The 21,537-nt window shown below is 35.7% G+C and overlaps 1 protein-coding gene across 1 annotated transcript in view; it reads right to left on the bottom strand.

The window, feature by feature from the left end:
* The window catches only part of SRD2 (snRNA activating complex family protein), a 123,976-nt gene that overhangs the window by 90,161 nt on the left and 12,278 nt on the right, over positions 1–21,537 (bottom strand). Inside the window, exon 2 of the mRNA XM_089822418.1 lies at positions 18,186–18,241. Coding sequence (XP_089678544.1) covers positions 18,186–18,241 — 56 coding nt within the window. The remainder of the gene's footprint in view (positions 1–18,185; positions 18,242–21,537) is intronic.

Genomic DNA, 21,537 nt, shown 5'->3' on the forward strand with positions numbered 1-21,537 from the left:
AGTGATAGAAAATAGTCTTGCAATGTTAGCAAGGGCGCAGTGATAGCATTGGGAATAGCAATGGAGGAATATCAATAGGACAAATTGGGAGGTTGTCAATGTTCTACCAATAAGAGGCAAGGAATTTTGTATCTCTTGATTTGCTGAATTTTCCTAACTTCTTTTTGCAAGTCATACTCAGCAAGAAAGGCCTTCACTTTTGCAGGTGCAACCAAGGGGAGCCAAAATAGATGCATTTGGATTCATTGCAGCTATCATGGCTTCTTTTGTTTTTGTTTTTCCTTAATTCATTGCAGCTATCATGGCTTCTTTTGTTTTTGTTTTTCCTTACTTCTTTTTGCAAGTCATATTCAGCAAGAAAGGCCTTCATGTGTCTAATAATCTTTGGAGTTGTACTAGGACAGCCTTCCACACCTTGCCCAGATATTCTAACAAGGTGGTATTTTAATTTATTCATTCCACCTATAATCCATTTGTCACATTATGTGCAAGTCACCTCTCCCCTTTTATTTCCCTTTATTCCATACTTCAATGCCTCAGCTTTTGGTATTCCTAATTTTGGGGTTGCCTTACCCTTTCTATCCAAAGTTCACATGGCTTTCATAACATGAAAAAAATTTAAAATTCAATAGGATACCATGGAAAAACAACCAAAAATTGATGATGAATCATTTGATAACAATAGTATTCAAAAACAAGATAAAAATGCAGGAATAAGTCAAAAAGGGAAGTAGAAAAAAAATTCCAACATTAATATTTACTTGATTCCTAATAGATGGAAAAGAAAAAAGAATAGAAAAACTATTTCCCTGGATATATTTTATTGATTTGATGTTGATTGTGCAACACCCTAAAACCCTATTATGACCAAGAGCAAAGAGTGAATGAATGAAAAAAAATTTAAAAAACACTTTATTACAAGACTAGGCATGTTAACTAGGCAACGCAAGTCCATGAGAAAGACTTGTGAGATCCGATGTCCGACACACACCAGTCCATGCCTCAGACTCCCAAGTCCAAAGACAATGACTCACCTAAGCGTGGCTCGTGAGTTGAATCAGCTTACCATGGACTTGCAATTTCGTGTAAAGTCTTGCAAATTTTTAAACTATGATGCACACAACATAACAAATAGCAGCAAGCCAACCTGAATACACAGGTGGCTCAAACAACCTAATCAAAAACCCTTTAGTAGGCTGCACAAATGACATGCAGACAACAAAGCTAGCCATATCAACACCTCTTTGATAGCTTTTATGAAGCAATGTGAGCCACTCATAAATGTCTGAGCTTGGCTCAAACCAAAATGATTGATAATGTCAACCTGTTCAATGCCAAAACTAATTGAAGGATTATCCTATTATTATTGGTGGTGAATCACTTGATTCTACGATGTGAAATGTATACAATGATAATCCTTTGGGAGTAATACCATCAAATTGATAAATGATGAAACAAACTTCTACAATTAGCTATTATATCAGGGCTTGCCAGAAATAAGTATTGCTACAACGCAATAACAAATGGGTCTTTGCACTGTTGCACTATGCTGATTATATATTTATTAAGGCACCGTTGTCATAAAAATCAAATTAATATATTGCTGATATCACCCTACAATACTACCCAGACAGCTGATATCAATCACCAACAACTAGGAAGAATTTGGTAACAATTGACCTAGCACTAAGCTACTTCCACAAACATCCAAAAAGCATGTTTGCCAACTATAATAAACTATATGTGGTTGATGAAGACCTGGAAAACTAGATACAACTTCACCATTGAACATGTAAACCTATAAATTTCTATGGAAAACTTCCAAAGGATCAACAACCTCAATGCAAAAGTTTTTTGAATGATATTCTCTGGGATGGACACCATTAAAGAACCATTAAAACAGATAAAAAAGGCAGCACCTCTATTTACTTGTTCATACGCTGTCTTCCAAGCATGTATAACTAACTTCAAAGAAGTACAGTCCCCGTCAAAAAATCTCCACTCCCTTTAAACTTGTGCAGACAACAAGATGCAGTTGGTAAAGCATTAATTGGCAATAGAAACACTAAATATTAAAATGGAAAGATTGCAAGCAGAAAAGGCTGTAGGGAAGGTACAACAAGCATACTTGTACTAATTGCTCCAAAACTTTCCTTACCACACAAAACTTATAAAAAGGCCACGAAAAACTTAAACAATACAAAAATCTTAAGAATATCAAAATCATAGTTCCCAGACTCTCCAAGTCTTGGCGAGTTCCAGGTCGAGTCACCTTGATCAAGTCTTGGTGACTAGTGACTCCGAAAACTCAATCTAGGGAGAGCTCCCCAGAAACCTAGTTTTTGCCAAGTCTTGTCGAGTCCTACAAACATTTTGTCAAGCCCCAAGTCAAGTCAGCCTTGCTAAGCCATGTCGAGTTTGAGTCTATGTTATAACCCCATCTAAATAGGATTTATATAATTAAAATATAAATGAATAATCAATAAAAATATATAATTATATTATATTATAATCATAATATAATATAAAATAATATATTACATTATAATAATAATGTTTAAGTATGAAAATGAATCAAATGAAGGTTAAATATTATCATATAAAATAAATTAAATAATTAAATATTACATAGATGATAATAAATAATTACGTAATAATTATCTTAATATTAAGAAATAATAATATAATAAAATCAGGCAAGAGCCTACAACACAATAGTAAATGATGAGTCTCTTATTTAGGAGGTCTTGGGTTCGAGTCTACTTGAGCTTACTAAATAATAATAATTAATCACCACACATAATAATAATTAATCTTGGCTTCAGCCTCTTTCCAATCAAAAATAATAATTATGATATAATAAAATCAATTAAATGAAAAGACACCTTTTCTCATGACAAAGTATATAGAGGAATATTAACATCGAAAAATAGATACACAAAGATTTAGCTATTGGATTAGTCCGCAAAACCCTACTCTAGAAATCTAAGATGCGTTAAGCTAGCTCCTGATAGGGAATATTACATGGGGTATCAAAGCATGTTCCTTTCAGCTTGAGGGTAAACAAAAAAAGGAAATCAATTTCTTTAAATAGCAGTTAAGAAGAGGGAAAAAGAAGAAAGATGATTAGAGACAATCATGGAAAGAGAAAAACCTCCACTATATTCAATAGATAGATGACAATAAGGATAACATGATGGAATGACGAAAAAGATGAATACTTATAATAAATAAGAAAGCTCATTGCTAAAATAAAAGGAGATTGTTTATGGTTTGGGAACATCTTCATTGGTATGGACGATAGTGATGGCGTCATTGAAAGGATGAAACTTTTATGACTGAAAATTGTATCAAACTCTTCCCTACATATATCTTGAAAAATTACTAACATGGGAATAAAAAACTACGATGACCAAAAAACTCAAATCCAAGATTGTGATAGATTAAGCGGTGAATGATAGATAACACAAACAGTAGTTCATAAATGGACAGAAAAGTAATAAATTGGGGATGAGGAGGTAAAGATATTTAACATCCAAATATCAGAAGCTAACATGAGAATGGGGAAAAATTGATATACTACACATCAAGTCTTTTTCTATTGATGATATGGTAACAGAGAATAAGATAGATATAACGAACAATTTATTGATATTGTAAATCCATTCAGTGCTCATAACACAGTCAATATAGTAATAACAAGCATATACCAGAAATACATGGCAAGTTACAGGTATCTAACAGAAGGACAATGAGAAAGAACATCCGCACGATCAGGGATATAAGTCTAGTTAGCAGTCAAAGAGTAGATGAGTATGCACCCATCAATTTTATAATCCAGTAAACAATTCATTCAAAATCGGCATTGAATATTACAATTAGCATTGGATATACAGGAATCCAAATTAGAGGTTTTAAAAAGAATAATTACGCATACAGACAAAGGTAAAAAGGAGAATTATCGATTCAGCAAGTTTATAGAAAGCATCAATCACTCCTTACAACACATCAAGTATATCTATTCAGAGTGTTATTAATTTAAAAACACGAGTAGCAAGAACTATAATTCAGAAAATTATCCAATCAACGATTTTCTATGATGTTAAATAACTCATACATCCCATTAATTGAAGGATCATAGTACTAATATATGGCCAAGTTTGAGTATATGTTATAACGCGTTATAGGAAAGGCACACATAAGATTGAAGATTGCGTAGGAAGGGAATACCATCTAATAGAAGTAAAAGGGGAGTTGAGTGAGGTATAGAAGTGTTTTGTGCAAGATGACATATATGACATAGTCAAGTTTCCTAAGCGTGCCATTGGAATTATCAATACAATATTCAGCGACAAGGATATTGATCTTGATACCATTATGAATGACATGAGGTAATTCACATTGCTAAGGCCAAAATTACGCTAAGTTGTAACTGTAGTTCATAAGTTTGAGGTTAGGCAGGTATCACTAGGTGCACTTGAAGTTACAGCTTGGAGCCTTCATTGATAACAATACTATAAACAGTATGATGAAGTATATATAACATGCATTACATAATCAAAATATATAAATTGAAGTATATATAATATGCATTACTTAGATAATAATATTTATATTAAATGTTATTTAATGATTAAATTGATAATCAAAATACATAGATTGAAGTATATATAATATGCATTACATGGTTAGAAATATTAATATTAATCATAATATTATTCTTATTAACAAATAATAACATAATAATAACATTAATAAACAATAATATAATAAAATCGATTAGATAAAAAGACGCACCTTTTAATCATGACAAAGTATATAAGGAATATTTTGACCAGAAAATAAATACATGAAGTTTGGATATTGAACTAGTCTGTGAAACCCTAATCTAGAAATCTAAGATAAATTAAGGTCAGTCCTGACAGGGGACATTATAGTCTTGGAACTATGATCAAAAACATTCACCCTCAACACCAAATTGGAGTATCTTAACTTGCAACACAGTTGTGACCTCAAGATGAACTCGGCTAGAATACTTTCATCAACAAAACTAGTACCTTTAGATGGTTCCCATCCTTAAGAAATATGAAAAGAATTCAAGTCTCTGTAATGTTCTGCAAATATTGAGTCTTGAATCAGACTTCTAATTCAGTTCTGAGATTGGCTGAGAATGATCTTCTTAATATTATCAATATTAAGTATGTTGTTGAAGGTTTATCTTGAATGTAGATTCAATGTTCTATTTCCAAACTGATAATATATAATATTGCAGACTTATTGATTGCTGGAAGTGAGATGCTTATAGCAGCAGACTGTTGTGAATTGTGTGTCCTCTAATCTGCATCCACAACCGAATATATACCTTGCTAGAGGATGTGTTCCTTAAGGGACATAACCCTTCACTTGACATTTAATAATACCTCTTCCTAAGTCAGCAATTTCAGGACACTTAGTTTAGGATTTAACTAACTAAACATTAGTTTAGTCAAACACAAACAAAGACATCCCTAGAAAGTCGCTGGCACCTATAGGATAAGCAAGTATAAATATTAGATGCCAATCTTAAGATATATCAACACTAAGAGAGGTACGGTCTGTACTGTCAAACCTGTAGGATTATACAGGTTAGAACCTTAACACTCCCTCTTAACCTGATAATCCTACAGAGAGATTTATATCTAGCTATCATCAATACAGATGAGTAAGCAAGTATTAATACTCTATATCTATCTGTCTCTTATGTGGTATCATAGAACACATGATACAAAGTCATATTACTTAAACCTGTGATATGACAAATCACTGATACTAGTGATATTATACAGGATAAATTTGAAGGGTAATCTCTTCATTTATCCAAGTTATGATTTCATAGAAACTGGTATCATAACATGATCCTGAGTTTTAAGATCTACTAGAATACAGGATAAACCCGGAGAATACCAAGATTCTTCCTTTATCCAATTTGTGACCCATGAACATAACAATGTCAACATCACAATATGATCTTCAACTCATCTAGATCTTACAGTAGATCTCTACTATTTAGCACATTATCTAAGAGATCGTCACCTCTTATAATGTTTCATACGAGTATTTATTATTTTCTGAGATCATCACCTCTTAAAATAATGAATACAAGTGAATACAAATGGTGGAGCCCATAATAGTCAATAGCCTAACAAAATAAAATTATTTTATTAATAATCAAAAGAGTACAAATGGATTACAACTCAACCATACCAAGTCTCCTCCTAAAATGTTCTATCTTTACTCTAGATAGAGGTTTGGTGAGTATGTCTATTGTTTGATCTGCACTACAAATGTATTCCAATTTCACAGAATTCCTATCTACCATATCTCTCACATAATGGTAAGGAATTTCAATATGCTTGGATCTATCATGAAAAACTGGATTCGCCGAGAGCTTGATGGAAGTCTGATTATCACAATGAATAATCGTAGGATTCATGGCTTGCCCAAATAATCCCACAAGTAACTTTCTCGGCCATACCGCTTCTCGAGAGGCCATCGCTGCTGCAATGTATTCTGCTTCTGTGGAGCTCTCAACTATTGAAGACTGCTTTCTACATATCCATGAAATCATTGCTGATCCTAAATTGAAATAGCATCCTGAAGTGCTTTCCTTGTCTTTAACACTTCCACCCCAATCTGAATCGGTGAATCCATGCAAATCCAAAGCAAATTTCTCATATTTGAGTCCATAATTAGGAGTGCCTTGTAAGTATCTCATAATGTGTTTAACAACAACTAGGTGAATCTCCTTAGGTTCACACATAAACTGACTTAAGGCATGAACAGCACAACAAATATCAGGGCTTGTATTTACTAGGTACATCAAGGACCCAATCATCTATCAGCAGAGAGTAGAATCTACAGGAGGTGATTTTGCAACTACTTCTTCAAGTTTATGCAAATTGGTCTCCTTTGGAGAAGACATAGATTTGCAATTCCACATTCCAAAATTTTTCAAGATATCTGAAGTGTACTTTCCTTGATTCAGTATGATACTATCAGAATTCTGTCATACTTCCAATCCTAGGAAGTAATGGAGAAGCCCCAAGTCTTTCATCTCGAATTCTCTAGTTATATCTTTCTTGCACTGATCTATAAGATGATCATCACATGTGATTAATAAATCATCAACATACAATATCAGTATTACCATACCATCTTTATCTCTTTTATAATATAAGTTTGGATCAGCTTCATTCTTAGAGAATCCTAAGCCGGTGAGATATTTATCAATCCTCTCATACCAGGCCCTGGGAGCCTGTTTAAGCCCATAAAGAGCTTTCTTGAGCCTGCAAACAAAGGCATTAGGATCATGGGTTTCAAAGCCTTCTAGTTGCTCTCGATAGACTTCTTCTGAAATCTTTCCATTGAGAAATGTTGTCTTTACATCCATCTGATGTACCTTCCATCCCTTAGATGCGACAATTGCTAAGACGGCTCGAACGGTAGTATATCTGACAACAGAAGCAAAGGTTTCTTCATAATCAATCCCTTCTTTCTGAGAAAAACCTTTGGCTAAAATCTAGCTTTATATTTCTCAATACTCCCATCAGCAACATGCTTTATTTTGAATATCCATTTGGAAGAAACAACAGATTTTCCTTTTGGTCTCGGAACTATTTCCCAAACATCATTTTTCATAATGAACTGGTATTCTTCTATCGTAGCTTCTTTCCAGGCTGGATGTTTAATAGCATCAGAAGGATTGGTTGGCTCTGTTTTGGATAAATCAATCATATTTGTTGTATGACTAGAGAATCTTTTAGGTGTTTTACTTTCTCTCACTGATCTTGAAGGTGCAGCAAAGTCTTGAGCTGCTTCAACTGTTTTTATTGCCCAAAGTGGTCTTTTCTTTGAACTTTCCTCAAGGCTTATATTTTCATCTTTGACCTCTTCTAAGTTTTCCCTCTGGGATTCAAATTCACTAATTCTTTCAAAACTTGATAAAAGAGAGGGTTCATTGGAGCTTATTGCTCTTTTGAATGCAAGATCTTCCTCAAAAATTACATCTCTACTAAGTTCAATAGTTTTTTGTCCAAGTATGCAAATTCTATATGCTTTAGAAGTTTCATATACCCTATAAAGATACCTTTCCTCCTAGATGGTTCTAACTTGGTTCTCTTCTTTTGGAACATGAATGTATACAGGACATCCAAAAATTCTGAGATGACTTATATTGGGTTTTACTTTAGTAAATACTTCTTCAGGGGTTTTATCTTTAAGATAAGAGTGAGGGCTTCTGTTTTGAATATATACAGCAGTACAAGAGGTTTTTGCCCAAAGATAGTATTCTAGATTTTGGTCAAAAATCATAGCCCTAGCAGCTTCTATAATTGTCCTAGTCTTTCTTTCAGCTAGCCCATTTTGTTTTGGGTTATAAGGAACAATGTACTCCCTCTTGATCCCTGATTCTTTACAAAATCTTTTAAATAAGTCTGAGGTATATTCTCCTCCATTATCTGTTCTAAGGGTTTTAATTTTATGTCATGAAAAGTTTTCAGTTAATGCTTTGAATTCTTTAAATCTTTGTAAGATTTCTTCTGATTCCTTGCATTTTAAAAAATAAATCCATGTTTTCCTAGGGAAGTCATCTATGAACAAGATATAATACCAGAATCCTCCAAGAGAGGGAATGGACATAGGTCCACATAAATCTAAATGAATTAACTCAAGTACATTATTTGCTTTCCTAGTACTATCATGAAAGGGACTTCTAGTGCTTTTACCCAGAGCACACCCTTTACAAATACTAGGGTGATCTTTATTTAATTTAGGTAATCCGGTAACCATCTTTTCCATAGTTGATAAGGTTTTCAAGTTTAGATGCCCAAATCTTTTGTGCCATATTTGATTTGAATCTTCTGCTTTGTGAACTAGGGCTTGAATGGATCTATTGAGTTCTATATTCAGTTCATACAAATATCCCTTTCTTTGACCAATTACTTTAGCTTTCTTGATGGAAGAGTTCTTAGCCCAAGTTAATGCTTTGTCATCCACGAATGCAACATTGTGTCCATCATCTTCTAATGATGTAATTGAGATTAGGTTTCTTTTAATCCCTGGTACATAGAGTACATATTTAAGAAGAAGAGTATTTCCTATCTTTAGTTTCAAAGAGCAGCTACCAATTCCTTCATCTGAGTGTGCAGAGTTATCACCAATAGTAACTTCACCATTAACTTTCTCTGATAAGGAGTCTAGAGTTTCTTTGTATCCCATTATATGTCTTGAAGATCCACTATCAATTACCCATGCCTTATTTGAGATTTCATTTGATAGAGAGGAATGCAAAACACGGTTCTCAGGGTCATAAGTCTCTTCTTCTCTAATGACATTTGTACGATTTGCTTGTTGTTTGGAATTTTCCAGACAATTAGACCTATAGTGTCCAAATTTTTCACATTTGAAACACTTTATTTTAGATAAGTCTTTCTTGGGCTTTCCATTCTTATGATTTCCCTTTTTCTTCTTCAAGTGTTTTTTCTTGCCTTTATAAGAGTTGGCATTAAGAATGTGAAGTTCTTCATCTTCTACTTTTGGTTTTCCTCCTTTCTTTAGTTTTCTTGACTCTTCCTGAAGACAATCATTCTTGAGTCTATTAAAGTCCCAAAGCTGATCTCTAGCACTTATTCCTTGTGCGAATGTTTCTCATGATTCTGGCAATCCATCTATGGCCATGAGTGTTAGTTCAGTGTCATTAATGATGGTTCCTATGCTTGATAATTCATCTCTAATGCCAGCAACTCTTAGGAAATAAGAGTTTATCGATTCTCCTTTCTTTCTCTGGATGTGATTCAGTTGTCTTTTTAATGCAAGGACCCTAGTTGCATTGTTTACTTCAAATGCATTCTGTAATGCATTCATCATATCATAGGCAGTTTGGTGTTTCGTAAGCATAGGTATGACATCATTCTTAACTCCATCCAAGATGATTTGAATGGCTTTTCTATTTCCATTTGTCCATATGGATTTGTGAGGTTCAACTAGTGGTTGTTTAGATGCTCCATCAACAAATTGTCTAACATTGTTTTCTTCAAGAATCATCAAGATTTTGAATTTCCATGCTTCAAAGTGTTCCTTTCCATCGAATCTGTCCTCAGGCCTGATTGTATATGCCATTGGAAATGGAAGACAACTACTGAAAAAGGTCTGATTACTAAAAAAAATTGCAGAGCCCTAGGTCTGATAACTTGGCTCTGATACCATGTAATGTTCTGCAAATTTTGAGTCTTGAATCAGACTTATAATTCAGTTCTGAGATTGGCTGAGAATGATCTTCTTAATATTATCAATATTAAGTATGTTGTTGAAGGTTTATCTTGAATGTAGATTCAATGTTCTATTTCCAAACTGATAATATATAATATTGCAGACTTATTGATTGCTGGAAGTGAGATGCTTATAGCAGCAGACTATTGTGAATTTTGTGTCCTCTAATCTGCATCCACAACCGAATATATACCTTGCTAGAGGGTGTGTTCCTTAAGGGACATAACCCTTCACTTGACATTTAATAATACCTCTTCCTAAGTCAGCAATTTCAGGAGACTTAGATTAGGATTTTATTAACTAAACATTAGTTTAGTCAAACACAAACAAAGACATCCCTAGAAAGTCGCTGGCACCTATAGGCTAAGCAAGTATAAATATTAGATGCCAATCTTAAAATATATCAACACCAAGAGAGGTACGGTCTGTACTGTCAAACTTGTAGGATTATATAGGTTAGAATCTTAACAGTCTCACTCAAAACAAACCTCAAACATGAAATTAGTAACCCTTTTCTATCAACAACTCTTTTTGTAAGATTTAGGACGAATAAAATATTCGTATCCCCTTTTTATTACGAGGTAATTGGTAAATACTTGCTTATTAATAACAGAGACCGAGAGGTCAATTTATACAAAAGGAAGAGACGATGTTTCCTTAGGAAACAATCGTAAAGAATAGAAACATTCTATTCCAGAGAGAGCAAAAAACGAAAGCAAACTAAAGCTAAAGATATTTACAAGATAACCATCAACTAATAATAGACGTCTTATCTATTATTGTAATACCCTCCCTTAATGGTTAATCTATCTAACACACCAAGCTGTCCTCTGAATTTGACAAACTTATCAGGACCAAGAGGCTTGGTGAGAATGTTTGCAGTCTAATCTGAGGTAGGAACATACTGCAGATCTATAGTCCCGTCTTCAACCAGCTGTCGTAAGTAATGACAATGAACATCCACATGCTTGGTTCGTTCATGGAAGACTGGATTCCGTGCTAACTTGATAACGCCTTCGTTATCAACAAACAGAGTAGTCAGTCCTGCTGGTGACATCTACATATCCCCAAGCATCCGACAAAGCCAGACAGCTTCACATTCAGCCTTAACAGTCCCTCTGTATTCAGCCTCTGTAGAAGAGAGAGAAACTGCCTGCTGCTTCTTGCTGGTCCATGTGATTGCACCGGATCCCAAACTGAACACATATCCAGATGTTGACTTTTTATCATCAACAGAGCCTGCCCAATCTGAATCTGTGAACCCACTGAGTTTAGGATTAGAACTCCGAGAATACAAAAGTCCATAATCAGAAGTGCCCTTCACATAACGAAGCACACGCTTTGCTGCCATCCAATGATCAGCCTTAGGAGCTGTCATAAAGCGTGAAATATAGCTGACTGCGAAGCTGATATCAGGCCTAGTAGCAGATAGGTAGATGAGGCTGCCTACTAGTTGCCTATACGTAGTATCATCAACGGAAGGAGAATCAGACTTGGCTGATAACTTGAGACCTTTCTCCATAGGTGTAGATGCAGGTTTGCAATCTTGCATTCGGAATTTGTCTAACAAGGCCCTGGCATATTTGGACTGAGAGATGAATATACCAGAAGACTGTTGCCAAACTTCAACACCTAAGCAATAATGCATGAGCCCAAGGTCAGTCATATCAAAAGATTGGCATAAGTGTTGTTTGATTCCCTAAATCAAAGATGCCGAACTGCCAGTGATGATTAGATCATCCACATAGATAACCAGAAGGATGATGTCACTGTCAGTAGTCTTGATGTACAAATTTGAGTCTGAAGAACTCCTCTTGAAGCCTTGATCACTGAGGTACGTATCAATCTTGATGTACCATGCCCGAGGGGCCTGCTTCAAACCATAGAGAGCTTTTACCAATCTGAGAACCTGATGGTCTTTACCAGCAACCTTGAAACCAGGAGGTTGCGTCATGTAGACCTCTTCATGGGGATCACCATTCAGGAAAGCACTCTTTACGTCCATCTGATGGACCTTCCAGCCAAACTGTGCTGCCATGGCTAGGACTAATCTGATGGTGCTCATCTTTGCAGTAGGAGCAAAGGTCTCCTCATAATCAATGCCCTAACGCTGAGAAAAGCCCTTTGCCACTAAACGAGCTTTGTACTTATCCAAAGTACCATCTGATTTGTATTTGATTTTGTAGACCCATTTGCAGCTAATGGGTTTCTTCCCTGGGGGAAGATCAGAAAGGACCCAAGTGTTGTTCTTCAGCAGGCTCTGGTGTTCAGATTGCATGGCATGTTCCCACTCTGGAATTCCTTTAGCCTCGGAATATGTTTGAGGTTCAAACACACTGTGAATGTTGGCCATAAGAGCAAAGTTAACAGAATTTATAGTTTTGCTCTTTTTCCGAGTAGTTCTCCCATCAATGAGCTCATCATCATGAAGATCAGCAAGTGTCTTAGCCCACCACTTAGGCCGGAGAGGAGAATGACCAACAGTAGTACTAGGAGATGCTTGATCAGCAGGATCCTGATCAGAAGAATCTGGATCAAACTCAGGTGAAGCATCTTCAAAACGAGGTGATCCTGCAGGAGAAGCCGGAGGTGGCTATACAGGTATCACTGGCAGGACTGGAGCTGTAGGAGCTACTAGAGCCCTCCCATCAGGTGGACCTAATGGAAGTCGAACTCCCAAATCATGAACCTGCATAGGCTGGTCTGTTGGATCAAGAACAGGAGAAACAGGCATGAATGGTCCTCGCTGCTCATCAAAGACTACATCGTGGCTGTATATGAGACGAGATGTCTCAACATCAATAAGGTGGTAGGCTTTGTGAAGACTGTTATATCCAGCAAGCATCAGTTTCTGACTCTTGGCATCCAACCTGGTGCGTGAAGCATCAGGGATCCAAACAAAAGCAAGAGAGCCAAAAACCTTCAGGTGACTGATTCTGGGCTTGCGACCTGACCAGGCCTCTTCCGGAGTTTTACCTTTGACCGCCACTGTGGGTGACCGGTGCAACAGATAAACTGCAGTGTTAACTGCTTCTACCAAAAAACGCTTCGGAACATGTCTGTGTTCGAACATGGAACGAGCCATCTCGGTGATTGTCCTGTTCCGACGTTCAACTACACTATTCTGTTGTGGCGTGTGGGGTGTGGTGAACTGGCGTTGGATGCCATGTGTATCCAAGAAGCTGGAGAAAACATTAGAACAAAATTCCCCCCCATTGTCTGATCTAAGAGTAATAATAGATTTCCTAGACTCTTTTTCAAGTAAGGGTTTAAACTTCTGAAATACAATAAATGCATCGGATTTCTTTTTAAGGAAATACACCCACATTTTTCTACAGAAATCATCTACAAACAGCAGAAAATACCTGTACCCAAGAACAGAAGGAGTGGCCATAGGGCCGCAGATATCAGCATGAACAAGCTGAAATACTTGAGAAGCTCGCCAAGAATCGCCACTGAGGAAAGGTGTGCGATGTTGCTCCCCAGCCTGACATGCGTCACAAACTCCAAGGTGTTGGGTTTGAATCTCTGGCAAACCAAGAACAAGCTCATCCCGAGCAAGTTGTGAGAGATAATGCACATTTAAGTGCCCATATCGCTGATGCCAAAGTGTGCTGATGGAAGATCGCCGAGCAGCCATAGCTAAGTCCTGAGAATCACCAGAATCAGTAAGTCTGAAAAGAACATGATCCTCAAGACCAACTGCAATAGTAGACTTAGTCGCCCGATCAGTGATGGTGCACTGATGTGAACTAAAGGTGACTACCAAGTGTGGAGAATGTCGCAGCAACTGACTGACCGAGAGTAGATTTAGTTCCATCCCTGGAACGTAGTACACATCAAGGAATATGAGCTTCCTCCCAACAGACTGAATTTGAATGTTGCCTTTACCAACAACCGTGTACTCTTCTCCACCACCAAAGATAACAGAATTTGAATAAGGCTGGTAGTCAATAAACCAGTCTCTGCGGTGAGTGAAATGTCGAGAGGCACCTGAATCAATGTGCCAGGCAGATGACTGCACATGATCTGCGGGTCTTTTAGCCATGAAGGCATAAAAGGCAGATTTCGCCTGCTCAGTGTGCTTTGCATTGTTCGCTTTGGGTTGCGAACCTGATTGCTTAGACTGGGCAGCTAAGCGTTTCCGACATGCAACCTTCATGTGACCATACTTGTGGCAATAGTTGCATTATATGTTCTTTTTTGGTACCATCGGATGCTGGAGCAGAAGACTTCTGCGGAGATGATTGCTGAAACTTGCCCTTATCCTTCTGAAAGGATTTCGCAGCAAAGGCTTGCTCAGTGGAGGTGGAACTGGAGCTGCTACCGAACTGTTGTTTCCACCGATCTTGCTGAAGTAGCAGGGTGCAGAGATTAGTGAACTTTAGATCAACACCAGTAGATGTGATGTTGAGAGTCTCGATAAAATACTCATAGGAATTTGGTAAACTCCGAAGAGTGATTACCACAATATCCTCTTCCTCCATCTTGCGACCGATGGCAAGTAACTGATCACGGATTTCCTGAATCCGATTCAGGTGTGCCTGGAGCGAGGTGCGCTCATCCATGACAATAGAAAACAGAGTGTTTTTCAGAAAGAAGGCTCTGCTCTTGTCGGAAGTCTCATGAAGACCTTTGAGATGTGTCCAGATTTCGGCCGCTGTCTTGCCGGATGGAATCTGAGAAAGCTGGTCATCAGCTACGGATAATTTGAGAAGCATTACTGCCTCTCGATTATTCAGATCCCATGTATCTTGATCAGGACCCGGAGAAGTCGGACGCTGCGTAACACTCAGAACAAGTTGATCGGTGTTTCGATATTCGAAGATTGCGATGATGCGCTGCTTCCAGGTTCCATAACTGCGACCATTGAATTTGGAATTATGCTCGAGCAGAATATTTGTCAGAGATGCCATGGCACGTTTTTCAATGAAAAACTGTGAAAATCTGTGAAGGCACGTTCTTCGAGGCAAAAATACGGAAGACCCAGAAGAATCAGAGAATGACCCAGAAGAGAGCTCAAAAAACCCAAAAGGAATTTGCTGTCATTTTCTGAATCCGTTGGCTCAAAAATCGAGGCACCCAGATAAAACAGACAACAACCCAGTTGAGCTCTCGAAAAACCCACCAAGAATCTACAAACAAAAATTTTTTCGACCCCAAAAATTAGGGTTTCGAAAAAAAAAGGCCCTAGCTGAAAAAAACTTGAAAAAACTTCAGATTTCTTGATGAAAAATGGTCGAATCTGCTTCCCAGCAAATGATTAGAGACTGAGATGTTGCAAGACAAAGTGTGACCTCCAAATGATGGCAGATTTGCAAAGGTTTGTAAAAAAAAAACGCAGAGCCGCGACTGATACCACGTGAGCTTGCTGAAGAGAGAAGCCACGATTTTCACCAAACACAGAGCCGTGAGTCTGAAGGACCAGACAATCCATGGTAAAAAATACCAATAAAAAAACGCGATTTGCAGAAGATGTTAGGCAAAAGAAATCGCGATTTTTAGATACCAGCTAAGAATGGTACAAAACGACCACGATTTTCATGCAATTTGCAAACCCGTAATTCGGGAATTTCTCCAAGCAGAAAACCCTAGGTGGGTTTTGGAGAATTTAACTGAAATAATTTTGGAAAAATTTAAACAAATAATTTCAAGAAGAAATTATAAATTTTTCCGAAAAAATTTAAGTATTTAGCTCTGATACCATATTACGAGGTAATTGGTAAATACTTGCTTATTAATAACAGAGACCGAGAGGTCAATTTATACAAAAGGAAGAGACGATGTTTCCTTAGGAAACGATCGTAAAGAATAGAAACATTCTATTCGAGAGGAAGCAAAAAACGAAAGCAAACTAAAGCTAAAGATATTTACAAGATAACCATTAACTAATAATAGACGTCTTATCTATTATTGTAATACTTTTTGCTCCTTATTCCACTTTAATTAACATAAACAATTTTAAGTGTGGAAGCAAATGTTCACCTTTTCTCCCATTGAGCCCAGCGCCACTTTTTTGCACAACTTAGAGTTACTTTTTTAATAATTGAACATAAGTTGTTTTGCCCATATTTGTACTACTAGCAAAGTACTTGCCGAAAAGACTGGCCTACTTTTCTAGCTTGATGATTTTTTATGACTTTTACTGGCACCAAAAACTCGGTCGTAGTTGTAAACAGCACTTAAAGACAAAAAAGGCCCAAATTAATTTCATTTCTCATTGCATCACTTGTATTTTGCTTAGAGGGGGAAAATGGTCTTCCAAACGCATGCAAACTGATTTCTATCGATTTGAAGCGGATTTGAGGCAGATTTTAAGGGGATTGGAGGTGGTTTTTGAAGAGGATGGCATCCATGATTTGGAGAGGCGGACTATGGAGGAGGGAGCGGATTCAATTTCACACTGAATAGCACTGAGTTGAATGTGTAGTCATTACTAGTATCAAAAGAAGCCAAAAGCAAAGCTACATGTAGTATGGGGGATGAGACATGGACTGAGTCAGACATACCGAGCAAGGAGGCACAGTCATGCCCAATATATGCTTCTAGGACTAGACCCTCTAGTTCTACCTCTCCCTTAGTCTTTACTAGAATTGGGAAGAGGAAGATGTAATTGTACATGTACTTACTTTTAGTTTTACATTATGAATTTACCATTGTGCTTCTAGCCCCATTCCTCAGGAGAATACAATTTTGCATCCACTTTGTGTTTAAATATATCTAGACTAAGCTTGTTTCTTTTGTGTTCTAATTTATTCACTCGTTGGATGCATATTATCATTGAATTTGCAAAAAAATGTATTTTAGTTAAATTTTATGCAATTTTTGAACTTCGCGAGTTTGTTGCCAAACACTAGCAGAGTTTTTCCCAAAAAAAATTCAGGCCTTAGCGCATTTTCCAACTATGGTTTTGAAAACTTAATTGTTTAAATTACTCTCTTTTCCAATGTCACTTAGCTAACCCATAAAACTTTCGAAAATAAAACTAATGGCCAAATAATTGTTCCCATTAAAACAGGGCCATTTATATCCTTCCCCATTGTTGTTCAGCACCCTCTATTTTATCTACTACTCCTAAAAGGGACCATTATAATTTATATCCTTCCTCTTTGTTGTTCATTTAGACACCCTCTATGCCTATTATGAGTAGTAGATAAAATATAGACATTCACGATTCAGTATAAACCAGGCAACAAGCTTAAGCAAACCAAACAATTAAATCATCAAAGAATAATGTCGTGCATGTCCGCACCTTGCTACTGCGTATGTCATATCAAATGAAATCATCTTTATGGATTATAATATTGCTGTCATAAATAGGTAAATATGCAACGTGTTTTATCAAATATACAAGATGTTTATGCAGCTCATTAGTTTTTGACTTAGTGACCAATAATGGGGATCAAATGTGCATAGGGTATAACTATTGATTGGCATAGTCATTCTACATTTTATTTGAATAAAATTGCTTTAACGTATACCTCGAGTTTATTTGAGCCCAAAGTGTAGGAAAGACTACACATTCTCGTCAATCAGCCATTAATCCTCCTTAGCCTATTGATGAGCCTTCTTTTACCTTCTTGCTCAGAAATCCAACACCCTAAAGGTAAGAAGAGGTTTAAGATTGTGGAACAGCAGTTTGCCGACTCAACAGATCAAACCACACTCTAACTTTAAAGGAGAAAAACAAGTAACATGCCATAAAAGGAAGGCCCTCATAAACATTGGATGCTGGATGGAAAAATAGATGAAGATTTCAAATTTTAAATAGCTACCATATTACTCCGAACAGATTCAAAGTTAATTTCAAACTAGAGGCCTAAATCTAGTTGCAATAAAAATCAACAAAAAATTCAAGAGAATGATAGAAACTAACTCACGAAACATCAAACTCCTCAATATCAATCAAGTCATCATGCAGCTCTTCATGAAGTCTCTGCAATCATTCATGAACTTATTAGCCCTCTCAATCAATTTACCATGAAAAAATGGCAAAAAACATACTGATAAGAAAGCGAATAGAAGAATTCAGAATGACATGCACAAAGCCATCTAGATCATTGCAAGTGCATCTACATATTCCTTCATCTCACCAAATGGTAAAAACTAAAAAATATTATGTTTCAATTCTCGTTAAAAGGATAGAAGGCAATAATTGGGCAATTCTGATGGTTATACTACTTATGTCAGCAAACAAAAACCTTCTTAGAGTATAACCAATAGGACATGCTAAAACTAATTTCCATTTGGCAAACTTCAATTAAGTGGAAGGACATTTATTGTGATATCCCCTATGCAGTAAGTATTTAATAATTAAATCAATCAATTGATTGCATATATAATTAATTAATTGAGTAATTACTTAAATATATAAATACTAAATATTGAATAGATGAGTATTAATCAATAAATAAAGAATTATTAGATAACAAGTAAATAATTATTAAATAATACATGAATATTAATTATCAAATTTTTAAGTTACTAAGTGATACATTGTTGCTTCCATTGAATATTCAGAAACTTATTTCTAAAGCAATGTTACAAATAACAATCGCTTATAAATCATTATCTTCCTTTGAATGACTTAGAATATGATAATAAGTAAATAAACAAATAGTAATATATTAATAAACTACGTCTAAAATGCCAGCCTATTCTGCCATGATTCCTTGGATTCACAACTTCCCTTGACCACACAAAGATAAGACTCAAACTATGAACCTAGGAGAAGATACAGGGAGAGAAGAAAGTGAACGTTAAGCACAAGAAATGAACACACAACATTAAGGAACTGATCGGTAAACTGATACGATGGTCTAATGAAGAGGTGCAACAGAAGAGACACATCTTCTGACATTGCACCCGTCAGTCAACCAAAAAAGGATATAAATCACCATTCAAGTATTATTTCGAGTGCAAAAATTAGGAAGAAAGAAAACACAAAAATGGACTAGACAAATAAGAAAAGGAGAAGCCAAACCAATCATTAGCAATGATACTAGACAAATCAGCATACTCAGAGAACAGGAATAAAAGGCAAAAAAAGTCATCGCAGGAAAAAAGACATTCCATCATCGTCTATAGTAGGAAAGAGTTCACCACCCTGCAAAACACATCAGCAGTAAACAAGCCTGTCAACAATACAAAGTATGACAGCACTTTCTACCTTGTTATCGATATTGAATATCCCAGTCACCTATAGCATTGGATGGTTCCATTTTCATAGGCTTGGTGTGGATAGCAAATGATTGTGAACTCCCTCTTAAACCAATATTACATTAATTTTATGGATATTTCTTTAGAATAAAGAATTCTCTGAGTCCAAGTTTGGATTACTAACTTCAGTGAAGTAAGCTTGATGTTTAAGTTTGTCAGCACATATTATTGTAGTGTGCCCATAGTTGCCGCATCTATAACATTGTACTTTGGAGTAGTCTCTTTGTCTCTTGTGCGATTGTTTATTATTAGAGTACTTGCCTTTTTTTCCTTTTTAATTTAGTGGTGAGAATCTGAATGTCTTCATTTTTGGATCCATCACTGATTCCTCTAGATATTAGATTACACTCTTCTTGAATGCAGTCTATTAGTCAATGAAATTTAGGGAGTTTGGAACGAGAACATACTCATTGTCTAGAATTTTCCCATGAAGCAGGGAGTCTGTTTAATGTTACCATAGTTAACTCCTTATTATCATAGATGTGATCAATAGATAAGAGTTGGTTTCTTAATTTCGTTATCCTCATAAAGTATGAGGTGATGGTTTCTCCTTTATTCATTTTTATATTAGAAAGTTGATTCTTTAGAGTAAGACACCTACTAGTGTTGTTAATTACAAACATGTACTCTAGTGGTTTTAGCATATCATATGCAGAGTCCAACTTTGAGCTAATAAGTAATAAATGATTTTTCACACCATCCATCAATAACTCCTTTGCTCTCATATTCTCCTTTTCCCGCTGACTATTTTCATTGTCTTACTTAGGTTTAGGAGAACTCACTATAGTTATTAGGTCCTACTTTTTCAGAATTAGCATCATTTATAATTTCCAAGCTTCAAAATCTGAAGCACCTTCAAGCCTATCTTTGAGTCTCATGATGTTTACCATCTTGAAATAGTGTAATGATTTTTCAACAAAAGTTATAAAACAATTTGATCTGATCTTTTCTTCAGACCTTCTCTGATACCATGTTGATTTTTGTGATCAGATTCATATATAAAGTTTTGATTCAAATTGTTGAATATATGCAAAAGTTCTATGCTCTTTGTATTCACTTATATAATGCAAATAGAGATCTTCTGAAATAAATTGTATTTAATAAATATATATAAGTTTTCAACTTATTTAATGTGACAAATATCCTCTATCTCCAATCGGTAGTCAAGATTCCACAAAGCAAACTTATTAAGTGATTTTTTTTTTTTCGATTTTCACTTCTGTTAAATCTGCATATATCTACATTTAAATAGGGAGTGAAGCATTTTCTTGAGGGACATGTTGTTACATCCCAATTTTTGACCTAGCTTGAACTATAGCCGTTGAGGTTCGCATGAAGTTAGTTGGCACTTTAATTTGATATAATCTGGTGAAATGGTAAGATAGTTGGTCGTTATGATTTCAAGTGAAGATGACATGTTAGTTGATCGTTAATCGCAAATTCATGGAATTAAGATGAAAGGTTAACTGTTATGATTATTTATGATTAAATAATTTATAATTTAATTACGTAGAAATTCCTTGTAGGGAGCATGTCGAAGAGGTGGAAGCATTGTCAGAAAAGAATTAGGCAGGGCATCACCCTCACTGGGCAAATGGGTAAAGGACCTAGCGATTTGAAATAGAATACATCTGCAGGACTCGCATGAGTTATTTAATAATTTAATTAAATAAATTTACTTAAATATACAATGTATCTTAAAGGATTTTAATTTATCTTTCATCATATTATTTTTAATAAATATTTAATTACGTGCATTTAAATATAAAAATGATTTGGCACCATTATCATTTAATAATTTAATAGTTGTACATTATTATAATGTTCGAATTATAATAATTGTATTATTATAATCTTCGAATTTTAATCTTCCAATTCTTCTTTCCAAATTCTTATTTTTCTTTTATTCCTTTTCTCTCGTCATGGTCGATTTTGTAACTGGAATTCATATAAACTTCTTGGGAATTCGAATAGATCTTGTAACTGAAGGAAGCCGTAAAGTCTGGCTCAAGT

This window comes from Cupressus sempervirens, chromosome 3, assembly GCF_028749045.1.
Source record: "Cupressus sempervirens isolate cs-2001-9-10 chromosome 3, ASM2874904v1, whole genome shotgun sequence".
NCBI classification, from domain to species: domain Eukaryota; kingdom Viridiplantae; phylum Streptophyta; class Pinopsida; order Cupressales; family Cupressaceae; genus Cupressus; species Cupressus sempervirens.